This window comes from Papio anubis, chromosome 1 (assembly GCF_008728515.1).
Source record: "Papio anubis isolate 15944 chromosome 1, Panubis1.0, whole genome shotgun sequence".
Taxonomy (NCBI): Eukaryota; Metazoa; Chordata; class Mammalia; order Primates; family Cercopithecidae; genus Papio; species Papio anubis.
In genome coordinates this window covers 100,571,557-100,599,107 of record NC_044976.1, presented here as the reverse complement: position 1 = coordinate 100,599,107, position 27,551 = coordinate 100,571,557, and the positions used below count along the sequence as shown (strand labels likewise).

General features: G+C 36.0%; 1 protein-coding gene and 1 non-coding gene across 4 annotated transcripts in view; one reads left to right on the top strand and one right to left on the bottom strand.

Moving 5' to 3' along the window:
* OLFM3 (olfactomedin 3) overlaps positions 1-27,551 on the top strand; it is a 203,293-nt gene that overhangs the window by 130,468 nt on the left and 45,274 nt on the right. The window contains exon 1 of one of the 3 annotated variants that reach the window (XM_003892284.5): positions 18,146-26,751. The exons of the other annotated variants lie outside the window; for them this stretch is intronic. Within the exon in view, the coding sequence (XP_003892333.2) occupies positions 26,623-26,751 (129 nt within the window). The 5' untranslated portion in view covers positions 18,146-26,622. Of the gene's footprint in view, positions 1-18,145; positions 26,752-27,551 lie in introns of those variants that run through there. 3 annotated transcript variants of the gene reach the window in all.
* LOC116272073 lies at positions 13,510-13,616 on the bottom strand. The gene has a single exon (XR_004180799.1). It is a non-coding gene; the product is annotated as a U6 spliceosomal RNA (small nuclear RNA).

Sequence of the window (27,551 nt, the reverse complement as noted above, 5' to 3'; positions counted from 1 at the left end):
GAGTGGTATACAATCCTCAATAGCATTTCTACAGAAGCCAAAATGATAGAACAAGCCTTTTGAATTGTAAAAAGTACCAAAATGTTCATCTTCATTACTAAAATACAGTAATTAGATGCAAACTTTTAATCCCCATTTCATGTCGTCCTGTTTGTTGATGCCAAGTTGAGGTTTTATTACAGAATAATTATCATTCATCATCATTTAGCTTGGAAAGTCTAACTTCTGAGGAAATGAAATTGAACCAGAACAACCGAGCTCTTTCCAGGGAAGCTACATAAATAGTTTTTACGGACACTATTTTTTAAAGTTGAGAAGTAAGCTATAATTTTAGTTTTAAAAACAAATCCCCTCTAAGGAAAAGTATAGCACTTACTTCAATCAGACATATATGTATTAAAGCTTCCACTCATCTCTTTATTTTCTCCTATCCAATCAATCCTAAATAGCTTTTTAATATATCGTCAATCATTAGCCTTTTTGAGACCTCTAAAAATAAATTTTCTGAGCTCCTGCCATAGCCACCTAACTTTACCAGATCTATTCTCCACTCAACCACTTGGGTTTTCTGACTAAATCAAAGAAACAAATAAATTTGCTCAAACTGCCTTGATAAACACCTTTGCTAACTTCCTGTTGCCAATATGTTGATGCACCTATAGCCTATGAGGCTTTCCATCTCTTTTCTTCCTTTTTTTTTTTTTTAATTATACTTTAAGTTCTAGGGTACATGTGCACAAATGTGCAGGTTTGTTACATATGTATACATGTGCCATGTTGGTGTGCTGTACCCATTAACTCATCATTTACATTAGGTATTTCTCCTAATGCTATCACTCCCCTCTCTCCCCTCCCCATAATAGGCCCCAATGTGTGATGTTCCCCTTCCTGAGTCCAAATGATCTCATTGTTCAATTCCCACCTATGAGTGAGAACATGTGGTATTTGGTTTTCTGTTCTTGCGATAGTTTGCTGAGAATTATGGGTTCCAGCTGCATCCATGTCCCTACAAAGGACACAAACTCATCCGTTTTTATGGCTGCATAGTATTCCGTGGTGTATATGTGCCACATTTTCTTAATCCAGTCTGTCACTGATGGACATTTGGGTTGATTCCAAGTCTTTGCTATTGTGAATAGTGCCGCAATAAACATACGTGTGCATGTGTCTTTATAGCAGCATGATTTATAATCCTTTGGGTATACACCCAGTAATGGGATGGCTGGGTCAAATGGTATTTCTAGTTCTAGATCCTTGAGGAATCACCAAGCTGTTTTCCACAATGGTTGAACTAGTTTACAGTCCCACCAACAAAGTAAAATTGTTCCTATTTGTCCACATCCTCTCCAGCACCTGTTGTTTCCTGACTTTTAATGATTGCCATTCTAACTGGTATGAGATGGTATCTCATTGTGGTTTTGATTTGCATGTCTTGATGGCGAGTTCCATCTCTTTTCAAACTCTCTGAGCTTATCTATTATCTTCACCTTCCTATGCTTCAAGGACATGAACCTTCTTACCTTCCTCCCAAACACACCAGGTTCTCTGTGCTTCTGCTTTCACTCCTACAAAACTGCCACCCATTCTTTAATGCTCAACTCAATCATCATCTAACATATTTCATAAATCTTTAACTCAAAGTGAGTAGCTGACTTTGTGATCACACGGTTATAATTCATATTTCTATGACAACATTCATCACATTATGTACTCATGATGTGACCACTTCTCTCTGTGCTACTTAAGTTCTAGCACATAAGTAGCTAAAATACATATGTTTTAAATAATTTTAATGTAAATTCTAGTTTCACTCTATATTCAAAGTATATCAATGCTTATTTGTGTGCATTCTATTTTGAAAGTATTTAATAGTATTATAAATCATTTATATTACTTGTATCAAATATAAAAGAAATTTAACTTTTTTGATACAACCTAGGTTATAGATATGATTTGTTTTGTTTGGTTTGGCTTTGGTTTTGTTGTGCCTGAGTGACATATCTATGGAGATGTTTATTGTTAAATTAAAACACATGAAAGTTCTCAACTGTTTTAGGATTTGTTCTATTTTAGGGTTTGTGTCTACTGGTAGCCTGTCAAGCTATCAATTCTTACTGCTGGTGATGCATCTTTCTGCAGAAGATGTCAGACAAACCACACAATATTTTTACACAATTTACTATGAGTAAATTAACTAGTAAAGTAAAACTAACCTTATTTATTTTGTGTACAGTAAAAGTGAATGATGACCTGGGGGCTTTCTTATAAAACAAAATATTTAAACTTTAATGTTTAGACTGTTTTTTCTCTGTTGGGATCTAAAAAATCTTTTTTTCAACACATGTTTTGTTATTCTACTTAAGATTTATAGTTAAGTGACAATAAAATAAGTAAAATGTTCCTAAAATATATTCATCATGTGTCAGCATAAAAAGACACTTACTGATTTTTACTGAGTATTTAGCATTATACTTTCTTGGTATTAAAAAGATAAAACTCCTGCTGTCAAGGATTTTGGTAAGGGTGATAAATATAAAACTAAACTGTTATAAAATAAGGTGACTGCACAGTGACTGGGTATGTATAAGAGTTATAAAGTCAAGAATCAATGTTTCTGTATAGTGTCATAGGAAAAGGAAGTAGTGGATGCTTTATTAAAGTTACCTTGGAAAATTTTTATATTATACATTCTTGCACTCATTCCCACAGCATTTGGGGAAGAAAAGCCCTCAGCATATGGATATTTTTTTTAAAAAGTTCTCTAGGTATTATAAATCTGACCTTTCTGCTTATACCCCTATAGGAAGCCACATTATGTGAGAAAAAAAGACCCACATTATCTCCTAAGTTTGCTTGAGGCCAGGAGTTGGAGAAACCTTCTGAGAGGAAATAAATTTTGAGTTTAATTTTGATGTGTTAGTAGGCCATTAACAGTCTGTAATATCTAAGGGGACAGAGGCATTAGAAATGTAGAAATTGGGATGTGTGAAGAGAAGTAGAACAAGCAGTTGGAAAGCTAGACAAAGATTACATAAGCTTTATGAAAAGTTAGGAATCTCAAATACTTGTACTGCAAGGCAACTGTGTTGTCTTTAGCTAATTCAGGGTGGATACTTTTATATCCAATAGTCCCAGTGATAGCAGTGGGGAAAAATATGACACCAGAAGTCATTGCCATGCACTGTAGCTGAAATTGTGTCTGGGAACATTGTGAGGGAGAAAGGTGAGCATGATGTTGTTGATGAATTATGGAAAACTTTTAAGGTAATGAACAACATCCCTTGAGCTACTGATGTCTCAGAGATTTTTTTTTTCGGCTACAAAGAGATATGTCCACATTATGGGGGAAGGTGAAGCGATTATTTTGTAATTACCAAGTAAAATTTCACAATTTTCTGTCAAGTATAAGTTATCTATTGGGACTATTTAACAAATAAATATGATGGGGATGTTAATATTGTTAACAGCTAATATTTTGAAGCTAATATATTTCTGGCATTACATTAAGCATTTTAGCTGGTCAATTATTTCACAATTGCCTGTATTAGTCCACTCTCATGCTGCCATAAATAACTCGAGACTGGGTAATTTAGAAAGAAAAGAAGTTTGACTCACACTTCTGCAAGGCTGGAGAGGCCTCAGAAAACTTACAGTCATGGCACAATGGGAAGCAAACATGTCCTTCTTCACATGGCAGCAAGAAAGAGAAAATGCCAGATGGTTACAAAACCATCAGATCTCGTGACAACTCACTCTCTATCATGAGAATAGCATGGGGAAAACTACCCCCATCATTCAATTACCTCCCACTGGGTCCCTCCCATGACGTGGAGATTATGAAAGTTACAATTAAAGATGAGATTTGGGTGGTGACACAGCCAAAACATATCATTCTGCCCCTAGTCCCTCCAAAATCTCATGTGCTCACATTTCATAACACAATCATGCCTTCCCAACAGTTCCCCAAAATCTTAACTCATTCCAACATTAACCCAAAAGTCCAAGTCCAACATCTCATTTGAGATAAGGCAAGTCTCTTCCATCTATGAGCATGTAGAATCAAAAGCATATTTGTTACCTTATAGATTAAATGGAGGTACAGGCATTGGGTAAATACTCCCATTCCAAAAGGGAGAAATTGGCCAAAAAGGCAGTCATTAAACCTTAAAATTCCAAAATGATATCCTTTGACTGCATGTTTCACATCCAGGGGACTCTAATGTAAGAGGTGGGCTCCCAGAGCCTTGGGTAGCTCTGCTCTTGTGGCTTTGCAGGGTACAGCCCCACTTCAGAGTGTTTTCATGGGTTGACATTGAGTGTCTGCAGTTTTTCCAGGTACATGGTAAAAGCTGTTGGTGGATCTACCATTCTGGGGTCTGGAGGATGGTGGCCATCTTCTTACAGCTCCAATAGGTAGTGCTCCAGTGGGAACTCTGTGTGGAGTTCTGACCCCACGTTTTCTTTCCACATTGTCCTAGCAGTGTTTCCCCATGAAGGCTCTGCCTTTGCAGCAAAATTCTGCCTGGACATCCAGGTGTTTCCATACATCCTCTGAAATCCAGGTAGAGATTCCCAAACCTCGATTCTTGACTTCTGTGCACACACAGGCCCAATAGCACAGGTAAGCCACCAAGGCTTGGGGCTTGCACCCTCTGAAGCAACAGCCTGAGCTGTACATTGGCCCCTTTCATCCACAGTTAGAGCTGAAGCAGCTGGGATAGAGGGCACCATGTCCCGAGGCTGCACACAGAATGGGGAGCCTGGGCCTAGCCCATGAAACCATTCCCTCTTAGGCCTCCAGGTTTGTGATGGGAAGGGTCACCATAACATGCCTTGGAGACGTTTTCCCCATTGTCTTGGTGCTTAACATCTGGCTCCTCATTACTTATGCAAATTTCTGCAGCTGGCTTGAATTTCTCTCCAGAAAATGTTTTTTTGTTGTTTTTTTGTTTTGTTTTTTTGTTTTTCTAATCACATTTACACTCTGCAAATTTTCCAAATTTGTATGCTTTGCTTCCTCTTCAATGCTTTGCTGCTTAGAAATTTTTTCCTCCAGGTACCATAAATTATCTTTCTCAAGTTCAAAATTCTACAGATCTCTAGGGCAGGGGCAAAATGCCACCAGTCTCTTTGCACAGCAAGACGTTTACTCCAGTATCTAACAAGTTCCTTATTTCCATCTGAGACTACCTCAGCCTGGACTTCATTGTTCATATCACTATCTGCATTTTGGTCAAAGCCATTCAACAAGTCTCTAGAAAGTTCCAAACTTCTCCACATCTTCATATCTTCTTATGAGCCCTCCAAACTGTTCCGATCTCTGGCTGTTACCCAGTTCTAAAGTTGCTTCCACATTTTCAGTGTCTTTACAGCAACACCCCACTCTCAGTGGTACCAATTTACTGTATTAGTCCATTTTCACACTGCTATAAGACATACCTGAGACTGGGTTATTTATTAAGGAAAGAGGTTTAATTGACTTACAGCTCTGCAGGCTGGGGAGGCCTCAGGAAACTTAAAATCCTGGTGAAGGGGAAGCAGACACATCTTTCTTCATAAGGTGGCAGGAGAGAGAAGAATGAGAGCTGAGCAGAGTGGGAGCCCCTTATAAAATCATCAGATCTTGTGAGAACTTACTATCATGAGAATAGCATAGGGGAATTGCCCTATGATTCAATTTCCTCACACCAGTTCCCTCCCATGACACACAGGGGTTATGGGAATTACAATTCAAGATGGGATTTGGATGGGGACACAGCCAAACCATAGCATAACCCTCATGCTGACTTTGTGAAGCAAAAACTATTATTTGTTCCTGTTATAGACATAGGTAAATGAAATATTTATAAATTAAATAACTTTCTGAGTCAAACAGTTGTTAGGTAGTAGAGGCAGAATTCACATCTAGGTCTGGCTAATCATGGAGTACAAGGTCTTCATCACTGAGTTATTCTGATCTAATGGGGCAAATAATTGTGAAATTCACCCTGTCTCGGAAAACAGAAAACTGTCTAATATGGAAACAACTGGGTTGGGGAATAGTATTCTAGTCTCGATTGACTTTATAAACATTATGTGGCTGACAAGGAAGGTAACAATCCTTCAGGAGTTCTCCATATTAAGAATGTTAAGAACAATTAAGATACTAAGAACATGACACCACTGTAATATTGAAAAAGCAGTCTATCATTTTTACGTTAGTGATGAGGTTCTTACAGCAAATGCTTTGGTCTTAGAAGATCAAAAAGGATAAAATTAGTAGTAATGACTATCTCCAGATTTGATAAATAAATCAGAGGTTCAACTTTTCCTGTTACATTGCTGTGCAACAGTGGTCATGTTTTTAGCCTTTCTTGGCCTCCTGTTACTCATCATTAAAATAAGCATAGCAATGCAAATTGACCACGAAAGCCTGTTTAATGTATAGGCAATATAACTGCTCAGAAGAGGATGTAAAGTAATGTGCTGTTTAAATATAGTGTCATAATGCTCTCCCCATTGACTGCATGAAGGTGCAGAACAGTAAGTCACTATTGTCCATGTCAGTAATGAGCCAAGTGTTTGGGGTTTAAATAATGGCCTTATCTTCTGACTCCATTAAAATGTAATATTTCTGCTCTTCTCTCAAACACAACATGTAGTAAAACCAATAAATATTTTAAATCACACACACATAAAACTTGAAATTAGAGAGGTTACATTCCATTACCATTCCATTTTATTTATATTTTAAAACCTGGTAAATATTTGAATAAAGGATAAGTGATATTACATATTGCATTTAAATTATTACCTAACTTGCAAAAATTTTAATGCAGAATGCATATGTAAAACAGTAATATGAGCAGATGAATGCTTATTTAAGTAATTTACTATGTTTATATTAAGTAGTATTAAATATTCTTTAATTTTCTATGTTCTTTCATAGCTATTTTTTAAATTAACATTAACAGATTTAAAAATGCACATTACATTCCTAATATACTTTGACGTTTAACAAACTACTTACGCTTTTATGAAGCAAGCATTTAAATTAAGGTACTAATCACTGTAAGCTAAAAAAGATGTGGCATTACATATTTTTAGAATTTTATTATCTATTGATTCAACACATAATTTGCAGTATTTGAACAATAATATTGAAGATATTTTATTTCGGTAAAATTAAAATAGAATGGATATATTTAAAGCAGTTTTATTTAATTTAATACCAGCTCAAAAATACATTTTATTCAAAATGATTCAACTGACTAAAATTAAAAAGTAGTGCTCTTCTAATTCCAACAGAGCAATTACATTTTAATATAGAAATAATTATATAATATTTATTTATATTACTAAACATAGTGTTTCCTTAAATACATTTGGCTGAAGAAAACAAGTTTCCGGAAATTTGAGACATTTTATTTCATCTGACTATATTTTAAATATACAAATGGATGGTCATTAGTGCTCTACATACTGATAGATTCCTTCAGCTGATGAAATATGATTGCTGTTTTTTGTATGCATTTGGAAAGGCAAACAGCTTTGTTGCATATAATGAAAATCACTGGCCTAACTTTCTCTTTAAGAAGGATTCTGACCAAATGCAATAAACACCCAACCAAATAGCCATGCTGTGTAAATTCATTAAGATGTTAATAAAAATTATTTATTTTCCTTTTTAAAGCAAATCTAGTAGAGTTAAATGTTATATAATTTTATGGTTACATAATTTTGACCTCGTAGTCCTTGAGTTTTCCAACTCTGAGCCAATGTGGGCATTATTAGACTTTCAGTGACAGCACTACAGCCAGTGTCTCCAAGAATTTGTCCAGGCTGTGACTTTCTGGGGCTGTTGGATATGCTAGGATAGATACTAATGATTGTAGGGTTAGAAGTGGTTCTATGGTACATCGGCACAAAGCACTGCTGAATGACCTGTCAGTGATTTGAAGGAATCAATGTGTCTTTACTTTCTATTCCAATATCCTCCCACATGTGGAGTAATATCACATACTTGGAGAAGCTACCAGAATGTGAAACAGCATTTAAAAACACTATAAAAGAAGAAGTAAAGGCTTAGGGGTCTGCAGTGTAGATTGAGTTCTACTCTGGGTTTGTGCTAATAGCTCGATTGCTTTTGCAGGTATAAAGATTGAAAAGGCATAGCCTTATTGGAAGGTAAAGTGACTTTGAAAGTAAGCCCGCAGGATCAAAAATGCCATTATATTCTCTCATGATAGTCTTACTACATCAACTTCATTTTAAGGATTGGCCAGGGCTGTTTCAACGAGGAGCACTGCTGAGAAATCAGCCTGGTGCAGGGGGTTCCATAATGCTCAAAACTGGAACAGGGAAGACAGAATAAGCAAGAAACCACACAGAAAGTCCATGGTACAAATGGCTGAGGGAAACCAAAGGGAATTCTACATAAGGAGGAGACAGAAATACTAATCAACTTTGAGGCTCTGAGCCAAGAAATTGAAGCCAAGGAATTAAGCTAAAGCAAATTACTTTTGCACCATCCTAATAGATAAAACCAAATGGAATGGGCTAGAAGTCATTAAGATGAGGGCAGAAATGGGAGAATCCTGAGAAACTGTTTTTATGGGCCAGCATCTGTGGTAGTGTGGCATGTCTTAAAAGCCTTGAACTGGGAGATAAAAATATCATATTTTCGGCTATTAACGTTTCACATTCAGTGAGACATATTGACACTAATATTGAAGTTGACCACAAATGTTTGAAGTAAAGGATTTACAGCCATTGAGATGAGTTGAGAGGACCCCAGCCTCACAAACCCCCTCAACCACACTGTCTCTTGGCCTGTTCTGGTTGGGAGACTCCTGATCATGGTGCTAATAAAATGCAAAATACACATTTCTCAGGAAAACCTCATGCTTTCCAAAACAATGCATTATGAACAAGAAGAGTTATGGCAGACCCCTCAAACCTATACAATTTTGTTAGAGAATTAACAAAAAACAGTAACTGTGTTACATACTAACACAGCTAAAAAAAAACTTTATATTGCTAATAAATAAAAAATACTTCAGTAAATACTGTATAGGGTCTTAACTTTCAAGTTGAAAATTACTTGACAAAAATGAATGTAAGGATAGATTGAGGTAGCTGAGCTACAGAGACAAGAGAAAAGGCACAATTAGGGAGTAACACAGGCAACACTTGTCCAAATCAAGTCAAGAAAATAACTGTAGGCAAATTATCATTGTGTAAAGGACTACATAACTGCAGCTTGCTGCTTTCAGCTATGATAATACACTTTGCTTGCTATTTTTGGTATAAAATATTAAAGATTTTGGGGGAAAAAAAGCATGTGAACCAGAGCAAATTCACATTATACTGACATCACTCCCCAATTAACCAGTTGAGTATAAGTTAATTCAATAACACCTGAAGTTGTTGAGAGTTAGGAGAAAGGAGAGTGGGCTAAATTTGAAACTAAAGTCTAAAGCCCTGAAGCAGAAGAGAAGAGGCACTGGTGCCCTCTAAGCTGTTCTCCCCACGGAGTCTCAGCCCATTTCTGAAGCATCAAGTTGCTCAGAGATCCATCCTATAAGACGGTTGTCTAGGAGCCAATAGCAATTAGGGATAGTAAATCTTTAATGAGAATTAAGAATATAACTTAAATCATTATGTGCAGTGATGAGGAAATTTTAATTCAGTTTATCACTGAGATATATATTATCCTAATTGAAAAATAATCATGTCCTCTGCAATAGAACTTCACTTTAGCAGACAGCGTTTGTTGAATTAGAATAAAAATGTTTTCTTTGTGTCAGTTATATAACCACAATTCTACATGAAAAAAATAATATATTTAAATTGTGATAATTTTCCTGATTCTATAAGGAAAAATATATTGACATTTTTATGAATAAGCCTCCTTACTTTCCTGATCTAGGCTCATCACACCAACCTAGAATGTTTCAGAGTATATCATTCTGTAGTGAGCCTAGTGAGATTAACCAGCAAGAGTGTGTCCAGCTGAGAATAACCAGGAAGGGGGAAGCTCTGAAAGCATATCATAAGAGAAATGTTCAAAGAGAAATGTTCAAAAATCTGGGCCGTATTCTTCCCTAAAACATACAAGTTGAAGTAGCTTGATATTTGAAGGGCTATTATGCAGCAGAAAGAAGTAAATCTTGACTAGTGCAGCAGAAAGCAGAACTCAGAAAATGAATGGAATATGAATATAGCAAGGACTTTTTCATGATTGGAAATATCCAATATCAAAAGCAGCTACTGGTCAGGCACACCGGCTTAAGCCTATAATCTCAACGCTTTGGGAGGGGAAGGCAGGTGAATCCAAGGCAGGCGGATCACTTGAGTCCAGGAGTTTGAGACCAGTATGGCCAACATGGTGAAACACCGTATCTACTAAAAAATACAAAAATTAACCAAGTGGGATGGCTCATGCCTGTAATCCCAGCTACTCGGGAGACTGAGGCATGAGAATCGCTTCAACCTGGGAGGCAGAGGTTACAATGCGCTGACAGAGCAACACTCCATCTCGAAAATAAATAAATAAATAAATAAAGCAGCTAATTACATTGGATTTATTTTTACCAATACTGAAGGTATTCAACTTGAAAAATCAATGTATCAGGGACTTTCAAAGGGCATTACAACACTGAACGAAATCTATTTATGCCACAAGATCATATTTATGCCACACTTTTTAATGTTCTAAACTTTTACTTCTGATCATTTGGGAATAGTGTATGTACTGCAATACTTTCTCATGGTCATTTGGTTATATGAGTGTTTCTGAAATTTGGTTGCATATCAAAATCAGGAGCTTTTGAAAAGTGCAAATACATATTTCCCTGTAAGCCTGTTTATTGAATAGCATTTCTGGTGAGGTGGGATCAGGAAATCAGTATTATCAAAGGCAACAGGTGATTGTGCTGCATCTAGACTCCTCTTGAAAGCATGGGGTACCTAAGGTCATAAGGATGAATTCATCCCTTTATTGGCTAGTTAAGTTTTCAAAATTGTGCTTTTCAGTAACTAAAGTTTGGTCATATTAAGTCAGCACCCAGTTTTATTATGAGATATTTATTTGTGAAAGGACAGCTAAACAATACTAGTAAGAGTAACAATTGCTTCTAAGATAAGCACTGTGCTCAGTATTTCATGTACATTGCTTCATTTGATTTGTACAAGCCTATGAGGTCAACCTCTCAATTCTGCTTTTGCTACTTTACCAAAGGATGTAACACTGAGACACTTTGTTCTCTAGAATCATAGACTATTAGAAGCTTTGCCGCTTGAAATCAGATCAGTAAAAATGGAACAACCTACACTTGTCTGGAAGATTTGAGTCACTGACACCAAGAAACAGCCTCAATTTTCAACCCAGGTGCAAAGTTTCAGATAAGGGTTTTTCAAATACAATATTCAACATCTATCTTAACTTTGGAGTTTCCAAGGAAACAGAATCCAGAGTCCACTTCTTAACTCTGGCCTAATGTTAACCTCTTTACTTTGAGCATTGCTCATTTTTAGCACTATCAAGATTCTGCTTTAAGTATGCCTAAATACCTTTTCCCCAATCCTATTTTTAACCCTGTTTCTTCCTTTGCCTGATAGGATGCTCGATGCTTCTGCTGTGCAATCTCCCTTCATACAACAAATTAAAAAACCCAACTTCGTTGAACTATAAGTATGTCTTTGGTGTACCTTGTCAGATGGACTTCATCAGTAGATATTATAATCTCTAATTTGGAGATTAGTAAAATGAAGTTCAGAAAAATAATTAACTTACACAGAGTCACACAGTAAGTGACAAACCTGGCATTCCAATCCAGATCTACATGACTTCAAAGCCCATGCTCTTAACAGAATGCAGAGAGTCAGAGAATGTTGAAGCTTCAAAAGAAACTAAAACATATCATGCTGCTAACTTCACATGGACGGTAAGACTAGAATTCCGTTATCGTGACCTTCCAATCCACTGTCATGTGGGAATAGCTTTATCTTTGTTCAGCTGCCAATCGGCTACTATTCAGGCTTTCCCTTTTCCCTGAACCTTCTATGGTGTTTCCTGGATACTCGGGCCTCACTGAGAGAGTAGTAATGTAGATACTACAAACGCTGGTAACGTCTAGGCAGCAGCCAGTGATGCAGTTATCTTCTGATCATCTTTTTTCTGACAGACAAAAGTATAATCAAATCTCTGGGCACAGTGGCTCATGCCTGTAATCCCGGCACTTTGGGAGGCAACAGAGCAAGAATTTTTCTCAAAAAAAAAAAAAAGGAAGAAAAAAAAAAAGAAGTATAATCAAATCAAACTATTTCATTTCAAATTTCTGTAGCTGCTGAGAACACAATGCATTAACTCTTCTGCATGTAGTTAGTAGAATCCTTCCCTAAAATGAGTGAATTATGTGAAAGCATCATCCTTCTCTTTCTTTTCTACCTATATCAAAACGTCAGAGCATATGGGTGCCTGGTTATTATGTTTAAGCCTCTTGACAACCCTGAGTTAAAGTTATCAAAGTATGTGTTATCCAAGCCATCAGAAATATTCACTAATTATATAGCCACTTATTTAATGAATTACCTCTCAATCCCACTAAAGTATCCCTTATTGCCTAACAGTGGCAATCCCACTAAATTGAGTGAGATCCTACTCAATCCCACTAAAGTATCCCTTATTGCCTAACAGTAGCAATCCTTCTTGAGCCACTGATTTTTGGATATTATGACTACTTAATGCTATTTATTGTAAATATGATGGAGGTTAATATCATGTAAAAGACACATACATGATTTAATAAAGTTGATGGAAGTGTTATGAGAGAACTGGTCTGACCAAATGCAAAGGGATTGATAAGAGTAGCTGGAAGGTATATATTCTTTAACGATTGAAGAGAAAATTTATGGGACAGACTCTTCAAAAGACAATGATATAGATATCAAAAGAATAAAAGAGGCTCTGAAAAAACTATGGAATTCCTTGAAGTGTTTTGCAAACACAAATCTCTTTATGATTGTGGGATGAAACTAAATAATGAGATTAAAATAATTGCATAAGCACACACATACATGAATTAAGACTTCATTATTCATGCTGAGTTAACACGCAGTTGCAAATATATCCTCACGATAAGGGTAAGATTTTTGTTGTTGTTGTTCAAGATAAATTTTTAACTACATATTTTCTCTGCTTCTATGGAATGTTGATACCTATTTAAAATGGATTACTTTTAAATGTTTTCTGTTAACAATTAGCTCTGGATGACAAGAACTCTGGACCCCCTTTCTTGATAAGAAGCATGTGTGCCTGTGGACAATCCTCACTCTCACTTCTCTTACATAGTTGGCCTTTCCCCCAGGCCCGCTTTGGTTGTGCCTCCTTATTGTCTACACACATCTGCACTTCACTTAATTCCACAGTCTCTGAGCTGACTTCCATGGCCCCTTCTACTCAAAGAGTGTTTTCTTTACCAGCTCCTTTTTTCTTTACCAGCTCCTTCTGCATCACTTGGGAGCTTGTTAAAAATACAGAATCTCATACTCTATCCCCAATTTCTTGGACAGGGGCCACACTAACCTTCCCTGTATCATTTCCATTTTAGTATATGTGCTCCTCAAGTGAACACTCTATTCCCAACTTCTGAACCAAAATCTACATTTTCATAAGATCCTCAAGTGATGCATTTGCACCTTAATATTTAAGAAGCACTGGCCCAGACAATTCTTAAACACTTTCTGTTTTGTAGGTTGAATTTTCCTAATCTGAAAATCTAAATCTGAAATGCTCCAAAATCCAAAACATTTTGAATACCAACATGACGCTCCAAGGAAATGATCATTGGAGCATTTTGGATTTTGGATTTTTGGATTAGAAATGCTCAACTAGTAAGTATAATGCAAATATTTAAAAATCCAGAAAAATTCAAAATCCAAAACACTTCTGGCCCCAAGCATTTCAGATAAGGGACATTCAACTTGTATTGTATTTTGTGAAATCTAGAGGCCACTTTTGTCTTGTTTCTCTCTCTCTCATCTTTATATCTAATTATTCACAAAATCCTGTGTAATGTGCCTAGCCCATGTCTTATTCTTCCCTAGTCTTTCTGTTATTTCTTATGCTGACACTGAAATGGCCCCCTAACTACTCTCCCAGCTGGCATTCTAACTCCTCACCCACTCCCTAATATTTAGTGAATCTTTTCTGAATGATATTCATCTAAATAGCAAACTGGTTGGGTATCATCAGTTTCTCCCTGAAGCTCTGTAAAGACATAGTGGTAGCAATGTTTAATCTTCTCTTTGTAGAGCTACATGTTTCTGCTGCCTCTGTTTCCTACTACCTTTCCAACTCTATTTCCTCTCTCCCTTCCCCCATCATGCATTTTTCACTGCTCCCACTGCAAGCAACTCAGATCTCCTAAATAACATGGGATCTTTCACACTTCAGAAATGAGTTTTCACATGCTGTCACCAGTGCTGAAATGGCTTTTCCTTCCTGATTTTCTTGGGAAATTTATTGAAGCCATGGAAATTCACTATCCCTCTGAAGCCTCCTCTATTCCACCCAAATGGAATTAATCACTAATGGTTTATGACTGTATTAGTCTGTTCTCACATTGCTATAAAGAACTACCTGAGACTGGGTAATTTATAAAGAAAAGAGGTTTAATTGACACACAGTTCTTCAGACTGTACAGGAAGCATGGCTGGGGAGGCCTCAGAAAACTTACAGTTATAGTAGAAGGCAGAGGGAAAGCAGGCACATCTTACATGGCTGGCACAGGATGGCACAGGAGGAAGAGAGTGAAGGGGGAGGTGCTACACGTTTTAAACAACCATGTCTTATGAGAACTCACTCACAATCACAAGAACAGCAAGGGGAAAATTCACCCCATGATTCAATCACCTCCCACCAGGCCCCTCCTCCAACATTGGGAATTACAATTTGATATGAGATTTGGGCAGGGACACAAATCTAACCATATCAATGACCCATTGCATATTGTACACATTACGAGTCCCATTATATTTAAATTATACTTACAGCTATATTTCTTTCTTGTTCCTGTCAGTATCCCACTAGAATGGGAGATCTTGAGTCAGAGTAAATTGCGTTAATTCCTGATCTCTAGCATTTAGTGTCTAGCATATAGAGGATGATCAATAAATCCTTACTGAATGCATAAATGCCTGTTTCATGTTTCACTGTGAAATAGACCTTGCTCTTCAAATAATTATAAATATATTTTTGGTAGAAAAATATTGACTAACTTATATGGATATTTTAATAGATATTAATGTACATATTATTGAAATGGAAAATATATGAGAGAAAATTTATTTTTTATAGTTGACATATTTATTAACCAGTCCTGTAAGAAAAAGGTATTAATGAGGATCACATGAATAATATACTATGATTATTAAACACCAGTTATGAGGAATTTCCAGTTTTAAGATCAATAAGTTCTTGAAAACCTTATGGATTGCAATAAAATGTAAATTGTGACCTACACATGCATGTTTCAATGTTCAGATAAGAAAATAGTTGTTTTGTTTTGTTTTAAAGGAGTGTTGAATGAATGGAGAGGTAAATCAAAAGTTCCAAATATGAAGTGCAAAATATTACAATGATCCGTGCTTAAATTGCAGCCATATGGCCCAGGCAATGGTTAAAAATGAGAACACATCAAAATTACCGGGGGAATACTTGGAAACCATACTTAAATCCCACTTCAGTGCAGAATACCTAGAAAGGACTCAGTAAAGTTTGGTGAAAGTGAAAGAGAAGAAAGGAAAAAATACGGATGGAAAAAAAGGAAGAAAAGGAGACCGAGGTAGAAAAGAAGGAAAGATGGATGAAAGTAAGAATGTAAGAGAAGGAAGGCAAGGAGAGAGAAGGGGAAAGGAGAAGGGAAAGGAGAGCATGAGGAGGAGTTAGAATGCTTTGCAAAGTTGATCCATTTTCGATAATGGTAAATAGCTTGACACTCCTCATGTTGTAATGTTTATAAAATGTATATATACCTCTTTGCAGAGACCTGACAAGAAGCCTCTATATTAGATTTAAAGTTTTAGCTCTGTATTTTATGACTTATTATGTGTAAATTTATAATCCAAAGTACTTGTTGGATAATATTTGTTTGAAAAAACATTTCATCAGATTTTTTCATGTGGGTCAAGTAACATAAAGAATCTTGAAAGGATTCACATGAACAATTTTGAATATATTTTCTTGATAACGCAAGGTTCTCCAATAACTCAGATATTTCTACATGTCTGTTGTGCTTCTCAAGCAAAATACTGTTTTCCTGACAATGGTTACTTCCTTTTCACAGTCTCTTTACATTCAGTAGCTCTATATTATGTACTAGGTAAATATCACTATTTTATTTTATTAATGAAAAGAGAGATGAAAATGTAAAGTACTAGGGCAACAGATGTACATTGACAAAGAAAGAGCTAACATATATAAATGTGTTTTGGAGTATAGGACCAAGATCCTTATGACTTAAATTTTATCTTATGTTTACGGCCCGTAGTAAATTTTACTGTCAGTTTCTCTGAGTGAATTAGAAATTTAGATCTGAATTTGTAAAACTAGCTCAAGCATTATCTTTTCCACTGTGGTCTTTCCTGACCATTATACTATGTGATACTAATTCCCTCTTCTTTTACTCCTCCATTATATCCCTATAGGTACTTACAAGCTTGGAATTATTTGAATCCAATATACATAATCACTTGTATTCTATTACAATCCCAGTTTGATAAATTACTCAAAAGAGAAGGCTGTTTCATGTTAATCTTATTTCAGAATAGTACAGTTCCTGCCCCAAAGAATGCACTTGATAAATGTTTAATAGATCAGTGCCTTTAAAGGTCAATGAGAGAGACACAACATACTTCTGCTTATGTTTTTCTGGCAACAGAAAATAATACATAATTAAGCTGGAAAATGTGAAGAGAACAAAAAAAATTAAGTAACAAAAAAAATCAGCTATTTAATTTTAATAACAAGAGACAACCTTTATCAACACTTTTTCCTTCACTTATTTATTGATAAGTTCAGACATAAGTCACTGGTCTCTTTTCAGATGAGTATTTCCAAAGGAAGCTGTTTTAAAATTAAGTTACTTATGTCCTCCTGAAACAGTTTTTATAACAGTTTTTATAAGGTTAAAAGTGTTTAATTGCATTGAAGCCAAAAAGGGCAATTTAATGAAGTAAAGGCTTTACACGGCTTCATCTATGTGGTGATTATTTTAATGAACCAACCTTAACTGTTTCCGGGAACCTCGCATAAAAATGTGTAACTCTTAGGATGCTTTCAGTGATAAATAGTGCCTGACTTTTTTCAACACCAGATCTTTAGAGGTTTATATTTAACCGTATTTGTCTGCCCAGAGCTTTCAAAACACAAAATAACCTTTGCTACACATATTGATAAGAGGACGATGATGACAAACAGTGTAACTATGCTACTGCATAAAACCCTACTCTGCAGATCTCCTATTTGCATGAATTTGTTAAAAAGCAGGCTACAAATGTAATCCTCTTTCATACTTTGATGTTTGGGGTTGTTTACTACCACCAGATTTTTGGTACCCGCTAAACATACATTTTATATGCCATGAGGGATATAAGCTTTATGAAACAACTCATAACAACTTTTCAGAAAATTGCACATTTGAAGATCCAATTTTGTTCTTTCACACAACCACTGAAACAGTCTCCTCACTGATCACCAGGCAATTTCCCAATCTCTTTAAAATTTCTCTTTCTAAACAATTTCTTCCAGAAAAGCCTTTGGCAATAATTTAACACTTCAGTCTGCCCTAGGGAGTAGGGTGAATTAGAAAAGTCTGAAAATAGATTGCAGTGAAAATAAAGCAGGGGGACCAAGTCCTTACCTGAGTGTCAGTGCCTCCCTGGTGAGAGCTTTGCTCCATCACATTCGAAGATAAACTCAATAAGTGAAGACATGTTGCTTTTAATTTTTGTGCTTAGCTTTTAGCACTCACTTACTGATAGAGCATGTAAATAACTAACCTATAATGCTTCACTCATATAAGTCTAATTATTTTAAAAAGACAAAATTTGAAATCAATATTGGCTAATTGTTTACTTTATGGGTTTTTTTTTTTTTTTGCAGAACTATGATAGTGTGTGTATGAGACACAGTGAGATAGCATAGCTAACAACATACTATCTGGGATCTGACTTGGGGGTTCATATACTGGCCCTGTCATTTATTAGCTGTGTGACCTTATCTAACGTGTTTCACCTCTCAGTGTCTCAGTTCCTTAACTATAAACTGGTTACGACAACAATACTAACTCATCAGGTTTGTCTGAGGATTAAACAACTTCATACATACAAAGTTCTTAGCATAGTGCCTGCCTGATGGGTTTAAATAAGGAAGCTTCTCAATAAAACATAGGATGGGCACATTTTATATTCTTTCTAGAATGTTTGAAGTCAATCCATATGAATAAACCATATTAGAAAGATGAATATTTAAACTCTGAAGATAAACTTTTATAGTGTTAATTTACTCCAAAGTTTGATGAACTTCGCTTTTTTGTCACTAACATCTGTCCTTATGCTTTCTTCCATGAAGATGGGTAGAAGATGCATATAGTTCTTTTGCATAGTGGTGGCAAACATTGATTGAGCACTGATCGTGTTCCAGGCCCTGAAACAGGGCTTTCTATGTAGCCGTTTATTTTATCTTCACAAACACAAAAGAGCATCTCTTATTTTCCCCAACTTACACATGAGAACAGCACAGCTCTGGGAGGTCACATGGCTAGTCATCTACTAGTGCCAGAACAGGGAGTGAAAGGGTACATGTGAGACTGCAGGGATAGAGATTGAGCTCTTGAGAGTGGCACTATATTATGAAAGGGGCTAGATAGGAAATTCAGTTTAATAGCTTTATTTCCTATTTGAAGAACCTAAGCCCCAAAGCAAGGTAGTGACTAAGCTGAAGGTTTCTGTCACACCACTCTGCATTCTTCTTTTTTATTTCTGGACTAATCCTGGATTTATATTTTCCCACTTCTTCAATTTTGAGTAGAAAGAGAAAAAAAAATGTTTGCCCTGAATATATTTCTCTCCCACACATCCATTTTTTCTCCTTTGAAGTAGCAACAACAGCTGCCAACGGAGGATCCCCCGGGCTTCTAGAGCATCAGTCAGCTTCACAGATGAAGACAAAGATGAGAAGACAGAAATCCTTCCTTTAAAGAACTTTGCAAATGTTTTTCATTCTAAATTCATTCTTTCATTAGTGAGTACTTTTAAGACAATACTGAAACCTCAAGGCAAAAATGACAAAGCACTGATTCTAGGACCTACAAGTGGTCCCTAATTGGTTGCCAAGGGCCAAATTGAAGGAGATTTGGTTCAAAGGAGACTCAGATCTCTAGCTTCTCTAAACCATTCTTTTTAAATCTGTCTTTTCTTTTTAAATTGTATCATATTTATTGAGGGTGTACAACATGATACTTGATATACATATAGATAGTGAAATGGTTTTTTAAAAATATTCTCTACATACCATACAGTCCCTTCTACCACCCTTATGCTATTAGAGAAAAATTCGGCTAGCCAAAGGCAAGAGGAAGAAAAGATTGCTTCCATATTTATGTAGGGTTCCAGTGACCCTTGAGTCTTATCAATAGAAGACAGAATCAAAGTCAGAGCTAGTACTTCTTTGCTTAGACCAAAAGTGCTTGCATTCTACATGTGAAAAATGGAAGGAAAAAATACATGTAACTATAAGCATAATGTTTCAATACTTTTCACTATCCATTACCCATGTATAGATCCATCATGCACACGTAAAAACATACATGCAAAACACAATACTGGAATATATTGTACCGGTTTGTTTTGCAAGAATAAGCTGTACTGTGTATTCACACTAAAAATGGTTTCTTTTTTAAACTGACAGCAGGCGAGGCATTAAATAGTAACATATTCATTTTTCCATTTCTCTCATAAATATTTATTGTGAAACTACTGTGTGCTAGACATTCTTCTAGGCTAAAAATACCCCCGTAGAGAAACCAGGAATCATTTCTCCCTCATGGAGCTTGATTTCTGGTGGAAAAAACGTAAGAAGCAAGATGTATAAATAAAATATATAGCATGCTAACTAGTTCTAAGGAGAAAAAAGTAAAGCAGAAAAGACAATATAAAGCAACCAGGTGACAAGAGTAGACATTTTAGATAGTGTGGCCAGAAAAGACCTCACGAGAGATGATCTTGGCAGGAAAGAGAAAAAGAAGTGAGAAGATATTTGAGAGATTGCAATTCCACAAGAGAAGAGCAAGTGCAAAGGTCCTAAGGTAAAAGATTGCCTTTCTCTCTGAGAAACAGCCAGGGGGCCAGAGTGGCTCCAGTGGAGTTGATAAAGGGGAGAGCTGAAAGAAATGAAATCAGAGCAATAAGAGGAGGTCAGATTATGTAGAACTTTACAATGCAAGCGAAATATTTTGACCTTGACCATGAGAGAGACGGGAATCTAGGCATTGGAATAACATAATTTGATTCATGTTTTAACAAGATAATGTCAGTTTGCAGCAATAACAGATGGGCTGAAGTGATACAAAGTCAATAACTTGTGACTTTTGTAACAATCCAGATGAAAGACAATGGAGGCTTGAAGCAGCACAGTGGCAGCTGAGATGGTGCAAAATACTTGAATGTTGGATATATTTTGAAAGTAGACACTAGCTGACTGAATTGATACGAGATGTGGAGGAAAACACATTAAGATTGAAACGTAACTTTTTGGCCTAGGCAAATTAACCACAGTGTTGCCAATTAACTGAAATGGGGAGACTGCAGGAATGGCTGCTTGCGTATTTTTGTTGTTATTTGTTTGGTGTATTTTTCTTTTGTTTTCTTTTCTGGGGTTGGGGGAGCCATAACAGGAGCTCACTTTTTCAATGTGTTCAATTTAAGATGTCTATTAAACATTGAAGTGGAGATGTCAAGTAGAAAATTGGATATGCAGGTCTGAATTGATAGGAGAGGTTTGCTGGGAAAAAATGAATTTGGAAATCATTAGCATATAGATGAGGAAGAATCAGCAAATGACACTAAGGAAGAGAGGTCATAAAATTGGAGGAAGACTAGTGAGTGTGGCATCCTGGAAGCCAAGTGAAAAAATTATTTCAAAAAGGAGAAAGTAAATTCTCATGAATGCTGCCCATAGGTTAAGAAAGTTGGGGACTGAGAATTGACTGCTAGATTAGCAATCTGGGGGGTCACTGGTAGCCTGATGAAAGCAGTATCAGTGGAGTGTTGTAAACAAAAATGCAATTGGAAGAGAGAACTTGAAGATGGTGAGTATAAACAATTCTTTCAAGAGAGTATGCCGTAAAGGGAGAGTGTGAAATGGTGGAATTACTGGAGAGAAAATAAGATCAAGAACATTTGTTTGTTTGCATAAAGTAGGAAAAGTATGGTGGTATTTACATGATGCTGGGAATGATCTGCTAAAGAGGGAAAATGTATTGATGCTGGAAAAAGAGGAAATAAGAATTGTCTTTGAGTAGGTCAGAGAGATATAAGCTAGGGCAGTCTACTCAAAGGGTGGGCCAAAAATTGCAGCATCAGCAACATCTGGGAGCTTGTTAGAAATGCAAACTATTTTGTCCTGTCCTAAAGTTAAATCAGACTCAGGTGAGACCTAGAAATTTGGGTCTTAACAGGCTTGCAAGTAATTATTATGCATGATTGTCCAAAATAACTGTGTTGCACAGAGGAGAGATCTACCTTATCTAGGAACACAGTCAATTTATCCACGGCAACCAAAAGGAAGGTACAGTATGTGGGCACAGGTGAGGAAGTGAGCAGATGTGGTAGTGGGACCTTATGGAAGTTTTCTAGTAATTACTTTGACTTTTCAGTGAAGAAGGAAGCAGAAATAGCAATCAGTCCCTTTCCTCTACTTTGATTTTATTAGCCCCAGAGCCACAGACTGATGGTGTCGTGCCGCAAAGTTGTATTATTCTCTTCACCCAAGGTGACTGAATTGCAAGACAGCCTATACTCCAAGCTCCACTCAGCTACCCCTTTGCAAAGCTACAAAACTTTCTACCTTCTCTAGGCCTGATTGTTCCTTCAGCTGGTCTATTCCTTTTGGCTGGCTCAAATCATGGTATTTCTTATCAAAATTAGGGTTGCCATTTATTTTACATTGGACATACTATAGACACTTCCAAAATATATCATCTCATTCAGTCTCTCAAATAACCATTTCACAGTGGTACTTCTATTTTCATTTTACAGGTAATAAAATGGAGACTGAGAGACTAACTTAGTCAATGGTATCTTTCTAGTAAGTGGAAGAATCTAGAGGGCGACTCACTAAACTGCTTTTAAAGTGCCACGGGAGCTGGAGAGCTGTTTATGTACCTGGTCGTTCTCAAACCACACCCCATCCAGGGTATCCAGCATTCCCCAAGTGATTTCAACACAAGTACTCTGTCTTCCACCTTCTTCTATTTTATGCTACTCTTCCTATTTTTCCTGCTTAATGTGCTAACAAGATCCCACTGTTTTTCTCTAGAGGTCACTCTGGTTTAATCAATCATTACAGTTTATTTTTCGGTGTTCTACCCAATTGCCGTCCTCCTTCTTATCTCTTTTTTTCCTTCTCCTCCTCCTCCGTCTTCAACAATTTCTTCAGCCTATATTTGTACCTTTGCAACTATATCTAATAAACCACTTTCCCCTCTGCCTGAAGACATTCACAAATTTAAATTTTGGTTTAAATAATAAAAATAAAGTACGAGTACACTATTTCTTCTTAAAGTTTCTACTGTTTAGCAAAAGCAATCTAAGTCTCTTCTCATTTTACCTAAAGTCAAACTTTTAGGTCACAATTACCTCATTAACTGTTTATTTTCTACCATATTTTATGTGATCGTCAGGTTTTTTTCATGTATTTGATTTTTCATATCTACCTAGGTTGTGTTTTCTAGAAACCTTCCCATATCTACCATACATACAGTCCCAAACTAGGAAATATGTATTATTATATGTCTGTGTAGGGTCATTAAAGCAACATTTAACTTTTGTTCTACAAATAAAAGAAAAAATAAAATTCTAATGACAGAAAATGCCAATATTATAGAAATTACCTATTAGTGATTCTCACTCATTATTTATTTGCTTATTAATTATTTACTATATAAGTCTATCATAAAATATACTCTCTGGGTAATAAAAAGGACAGGCTACTATAAAAAATCTAATGAATAAATATATTAATCAATAGCTTTCAGCATTCCATGAGCAATAATGCACAATTGGAGGTTATATAGTTATTGATCCACTATGAAATCCTACAAAGATAGTAAGTGTGTAGTGTGTAGTCAGGTCACATTTTGTGTGAGATTATTAGATTTAGTAATATTTCACTATTTACTAGTGATAGAGAGATTTTGGTTTGCCATTTTTAAGGAAGACTATGTAAGTAATTAAGTTTATAGATTGCCATGAATTGAATAAGTGAAAATCGTGGTAGTTTTAAAACTGCATTTTAAAGTTAACCATTTTTTTTTTCATACATGTATGACACATTATTCTCACTAGTCCATTAAGTTGTTGTGGCCAAGGGAAATTAATTCTTTTCTGAACTCTAGGTGTGGGGCACATCATCATCCAGTGACCCTCTGTACTACAGGTAATGCATATCAGCTGCAATAAATTCTATCTTCTTCATAAAGTTATCCTTCTACCTGTGTATCTTATGCTGAGGATTGACACTCATCATCCAAACCCCAAAACTAAAAGTGCTCCCAGGTAATTTCCACTGCCTCACATTTATTCGGTCACTAAGAACTGCCAATTGTTGTGCAAACCTTTACGGAATTCATCCTTTTGAACCTCACTGACAGTTTATTATTTCAGGACCTCATCATCTCTTGCCCAAACTGTGAGAATATACCTCTAAGTGACCTTCCTGTCTCTGATATGCTTTGCACTCTCTGCATTCCCCGCCTGCGTATCCTGCATCATAAAAATGACAAAGCAATGATTCACGACATAAACCTAATGATCTTACTGCTTTGCTTTAAACTCTTGAATTACATACAAGATAAAGTCCAAACGCTTTGGGGTGACCCTGAAGCCCTTGGAGCTGGTCACAGCCAGCATTTGCAGCCTCATCTCATTCCAGTGGTAATATCATTACCACTCACACTATGCTTGTGGAACTTCCACAAGTACTGAGTTGCTTGCCCTGAACACAGTCCGCTACTTCTAAATAGGCTAATCCCTTCTCCCATTTGCAAACTAGGACTCAGCTTTTCAAATGGATATCACTTCAGTAGACTACGAGAGTACTAACTAGTTAGCTCTTTGCAAATTTCAGTTATTTTAATTTCCCACAACTAATAATTATTGTAATTTGAGCTTTTCTACTTCAATGTGTGCCGTTTAAACCTGTTCTAAAACAACACAGTTTAACTTCTATGTTGTTCATAAACATCGCCAAATCATAAACTTTCACCATTGTTCTACTTCAATTCTTTAGTATAGTAATTTGCATCTCTGGAAAATTACAAGAAGTATTCCATTTGTATCGTTTTTCTCTATTTCTTCCTTTCTTTATAATTTGCAAATCAGAGCACTGTTTTTCCCTGACAATCAATCTTACATTCTTCTAAAAATGCTATTATTTTGTGAACTGATAGTTCATTAATAAGTATAATTACCATCTGCCACCTCATTTCTTAAATTATCTAGTAATTATATGTATATTGTCTTTCAATTTTGGAAATTACGCTCTTGAAAAGACACCCCCCTTCTTTATTAAAGTAAGGTAGAGTTCCAGGTGTATTTTTCAACATTAGATTTGTAAATCCACTTTGCTTTTTGTCATTACCACATTGTAATACTAATGTAAAATTTCACAGGGCTTTCTGCTAAATTTAATACATAAAGTACTATGACTTTATTGGTTTTTCATATGGCATGATTTTTGAAAGAATAGAAAAGTAATAACATTTGGTTTTCTGGGCACTGTGGTTAAAAAATAAGAATCAATTGAAGTCATTTGGATATATTTTGAAAAAATAAAATGGCCTGGATTCTAAGCTAATAGTTGCAAGGGAGATTTGAGGAGTCTCTTAGCATCCACCCCAGTTTAAAGCTGTTTTTGAGAATAAAGTATACACACACTATAAATATGTATCTCTTTCAATTTTATTAAGGATATTTTATTTATTTCTCCTGCCAAAACTGTTTAAGAAAAATATACATCTTTGGCTGAAGATTCCAAATACAAACAAGTCCAGAATTCTCCCAAGAAATCAAAACAACATTTTTCCTTTTTGTAACCAATTTCTTTTCATTTAATTTTCATTCATCCATATTTTGTTTTGTGTCCTCTCTTTATATTTTTATTTTAAAACACATATATTGGATAAGACAAAGACCTCTGATTTCTTTCATTTGGAACCTGAGATTTGGATGTGGGATATTTATAGTATTTATGAAACTAATATAATAAAGTTATCCATAAACCCTGGATTCTATATACCACACTTGCTAATGGAATCTAATAAACAGATCATTGAATTTGAGAGTTGGAAGGGGCCTTGTAGAGCATGTTTTCCAACACCCATATATTGTAGAAAAAACTGAAGCCAAGGAATCTTATCACTGGCCAGTCACATGGCTAACTAGAGGAGAACAAAGGCTAGATCCCCAGACTTCCTGAGTCCAAGTCCTGTGCCCTTTATACTAAATCACATGTTCTCTCAAGATACAGACTTTCCATATCAGTCCATCATTCCTCACAAACTGAAAATAGAGTTAACTGAGTTTCCTGTGTCACTGAACACCTACGAAGCAAAGCCTTCATTCTCCAAAGCAAAACTGGAAACATACAAAATTTCTGTAACAGAAGTTTTTCTGCAAGGCTGCCTTTTCTGTCTGTTCAGGTCTAAGATGCCTAAAGGTAATGTTTGCCACAAGCAGTAGCTATTAATCTTTGACTATATTTTTAAAGCAATGATGCTAATTTTAGTTTACTTTCTTAAAAAAAAAATTATCTCTTACTTTCAATATGATCATCTTGAAAATTATTTGCAGAGTTTATTTTCATGTTCTTCCTAAAAGCACTCTATCCTTGCCCAGAGAAATCTGTAGATATTAAATTTGGTGTTGAAATGTGCACTTTGGCAGACCTCCACTTAAAGGTGTGGGGTTTTTTTAAATGAAAGATAAAAAGTAGCTGATTATACTTACACAAACCCCAGAGGAAATGGATTCTGTTGATATGAACTAACTAAAGTGGAGCTGGGAAAGCTCAAGTTTCAGCCTCCCTCCAGCCTCTGCTCTCTGATAATTACCAACCAAGCCTATCAAGAATATTTTGTTTGATGATCCAGCAAAAGTCTGGCAAGGGAGGAAAAAGAAGGGCAGGGCACTTCCCACGAGGATGGGGGAAGGATGTTCCATAAGCTTTCCTGGGTGATTAGAGCTGGGGAAGTTGATCTCTTTTCATGCTGTAGATGTGGCGCGCTGCAGTCACGCCTCCCGCTGCCAGCCCGGCACTGGGATCCTAATCAGTCACTATGAAAACTCATTAGCTCCACAGCAATGAGTCTTCCACTGCTGAAGCTTGGCGCTGTGCTTAGTACCATGGCAATGATCTCAAACTGGATGTCCCAAACTCTCCCATCCTTGGTGGGACTGAACACCACGAGGCTGTCGACTCCGGATACCTTAGTAAGTTACTGCGGTGGGTTTGGCCATCTTGAGAAGTAAGTGCATTTAGTGGGCTTTGTTTGTAAATTGCAAAGGCTAAGATTTTGCTTCTCCCTTTACAGGTCAGCTTCAAAAATGTGGTATCTATGTGGTAACTCTCATCATAGATATTTCTTTATGAACACTTTATAGTTACACCCCAAAAATGGACTGCTTGAGAAATAAGCTATGAAAGAGAATACTAGAGTCATTAAATTCTTAAGGATGAAAAGCTTTAACTATATTACTTGGAAGCTTGGGCAATTCTTAAAAATATATACATATGTTTTGTTTCTTATTCTTTTACTTATTTTAATATCTGTAAAAATCTTCATAATTTTTCCAACAAAGTAAGCTACAAAGTATATTCTGTCAAATCTAGTTTTACTACAGCAGATTCTTCCTTGGAATGCAATGCCTGTGACTATTTGCAATGAATTCACTCAAAGAAACTAACATTTTTTAAGCATAAATGAATTAAAAAACTCACCAATTTAAAGCCTGCCCAAAATTCCTTTAAGAAAGCTAAGAAACATGAACAATAGAAAACTAACTTGATAAAAACATCTTCCTGTATTTTTAATATTTTATGAAGACTTCCTATCACAAGACTATCTTGTATAATCTTCATTCATTTAAAATTAATGGCTTTTTAATCCTCCCTGCATTCTAACAAAGTATTTCCTGATAGTTTGAAGCAACGTTCAGTGAACAACATGTTCGACATTTCAAACAAAAAGGAAAACTATTGTTTTTTGAAATAGAAATTTACAAATTCAGAT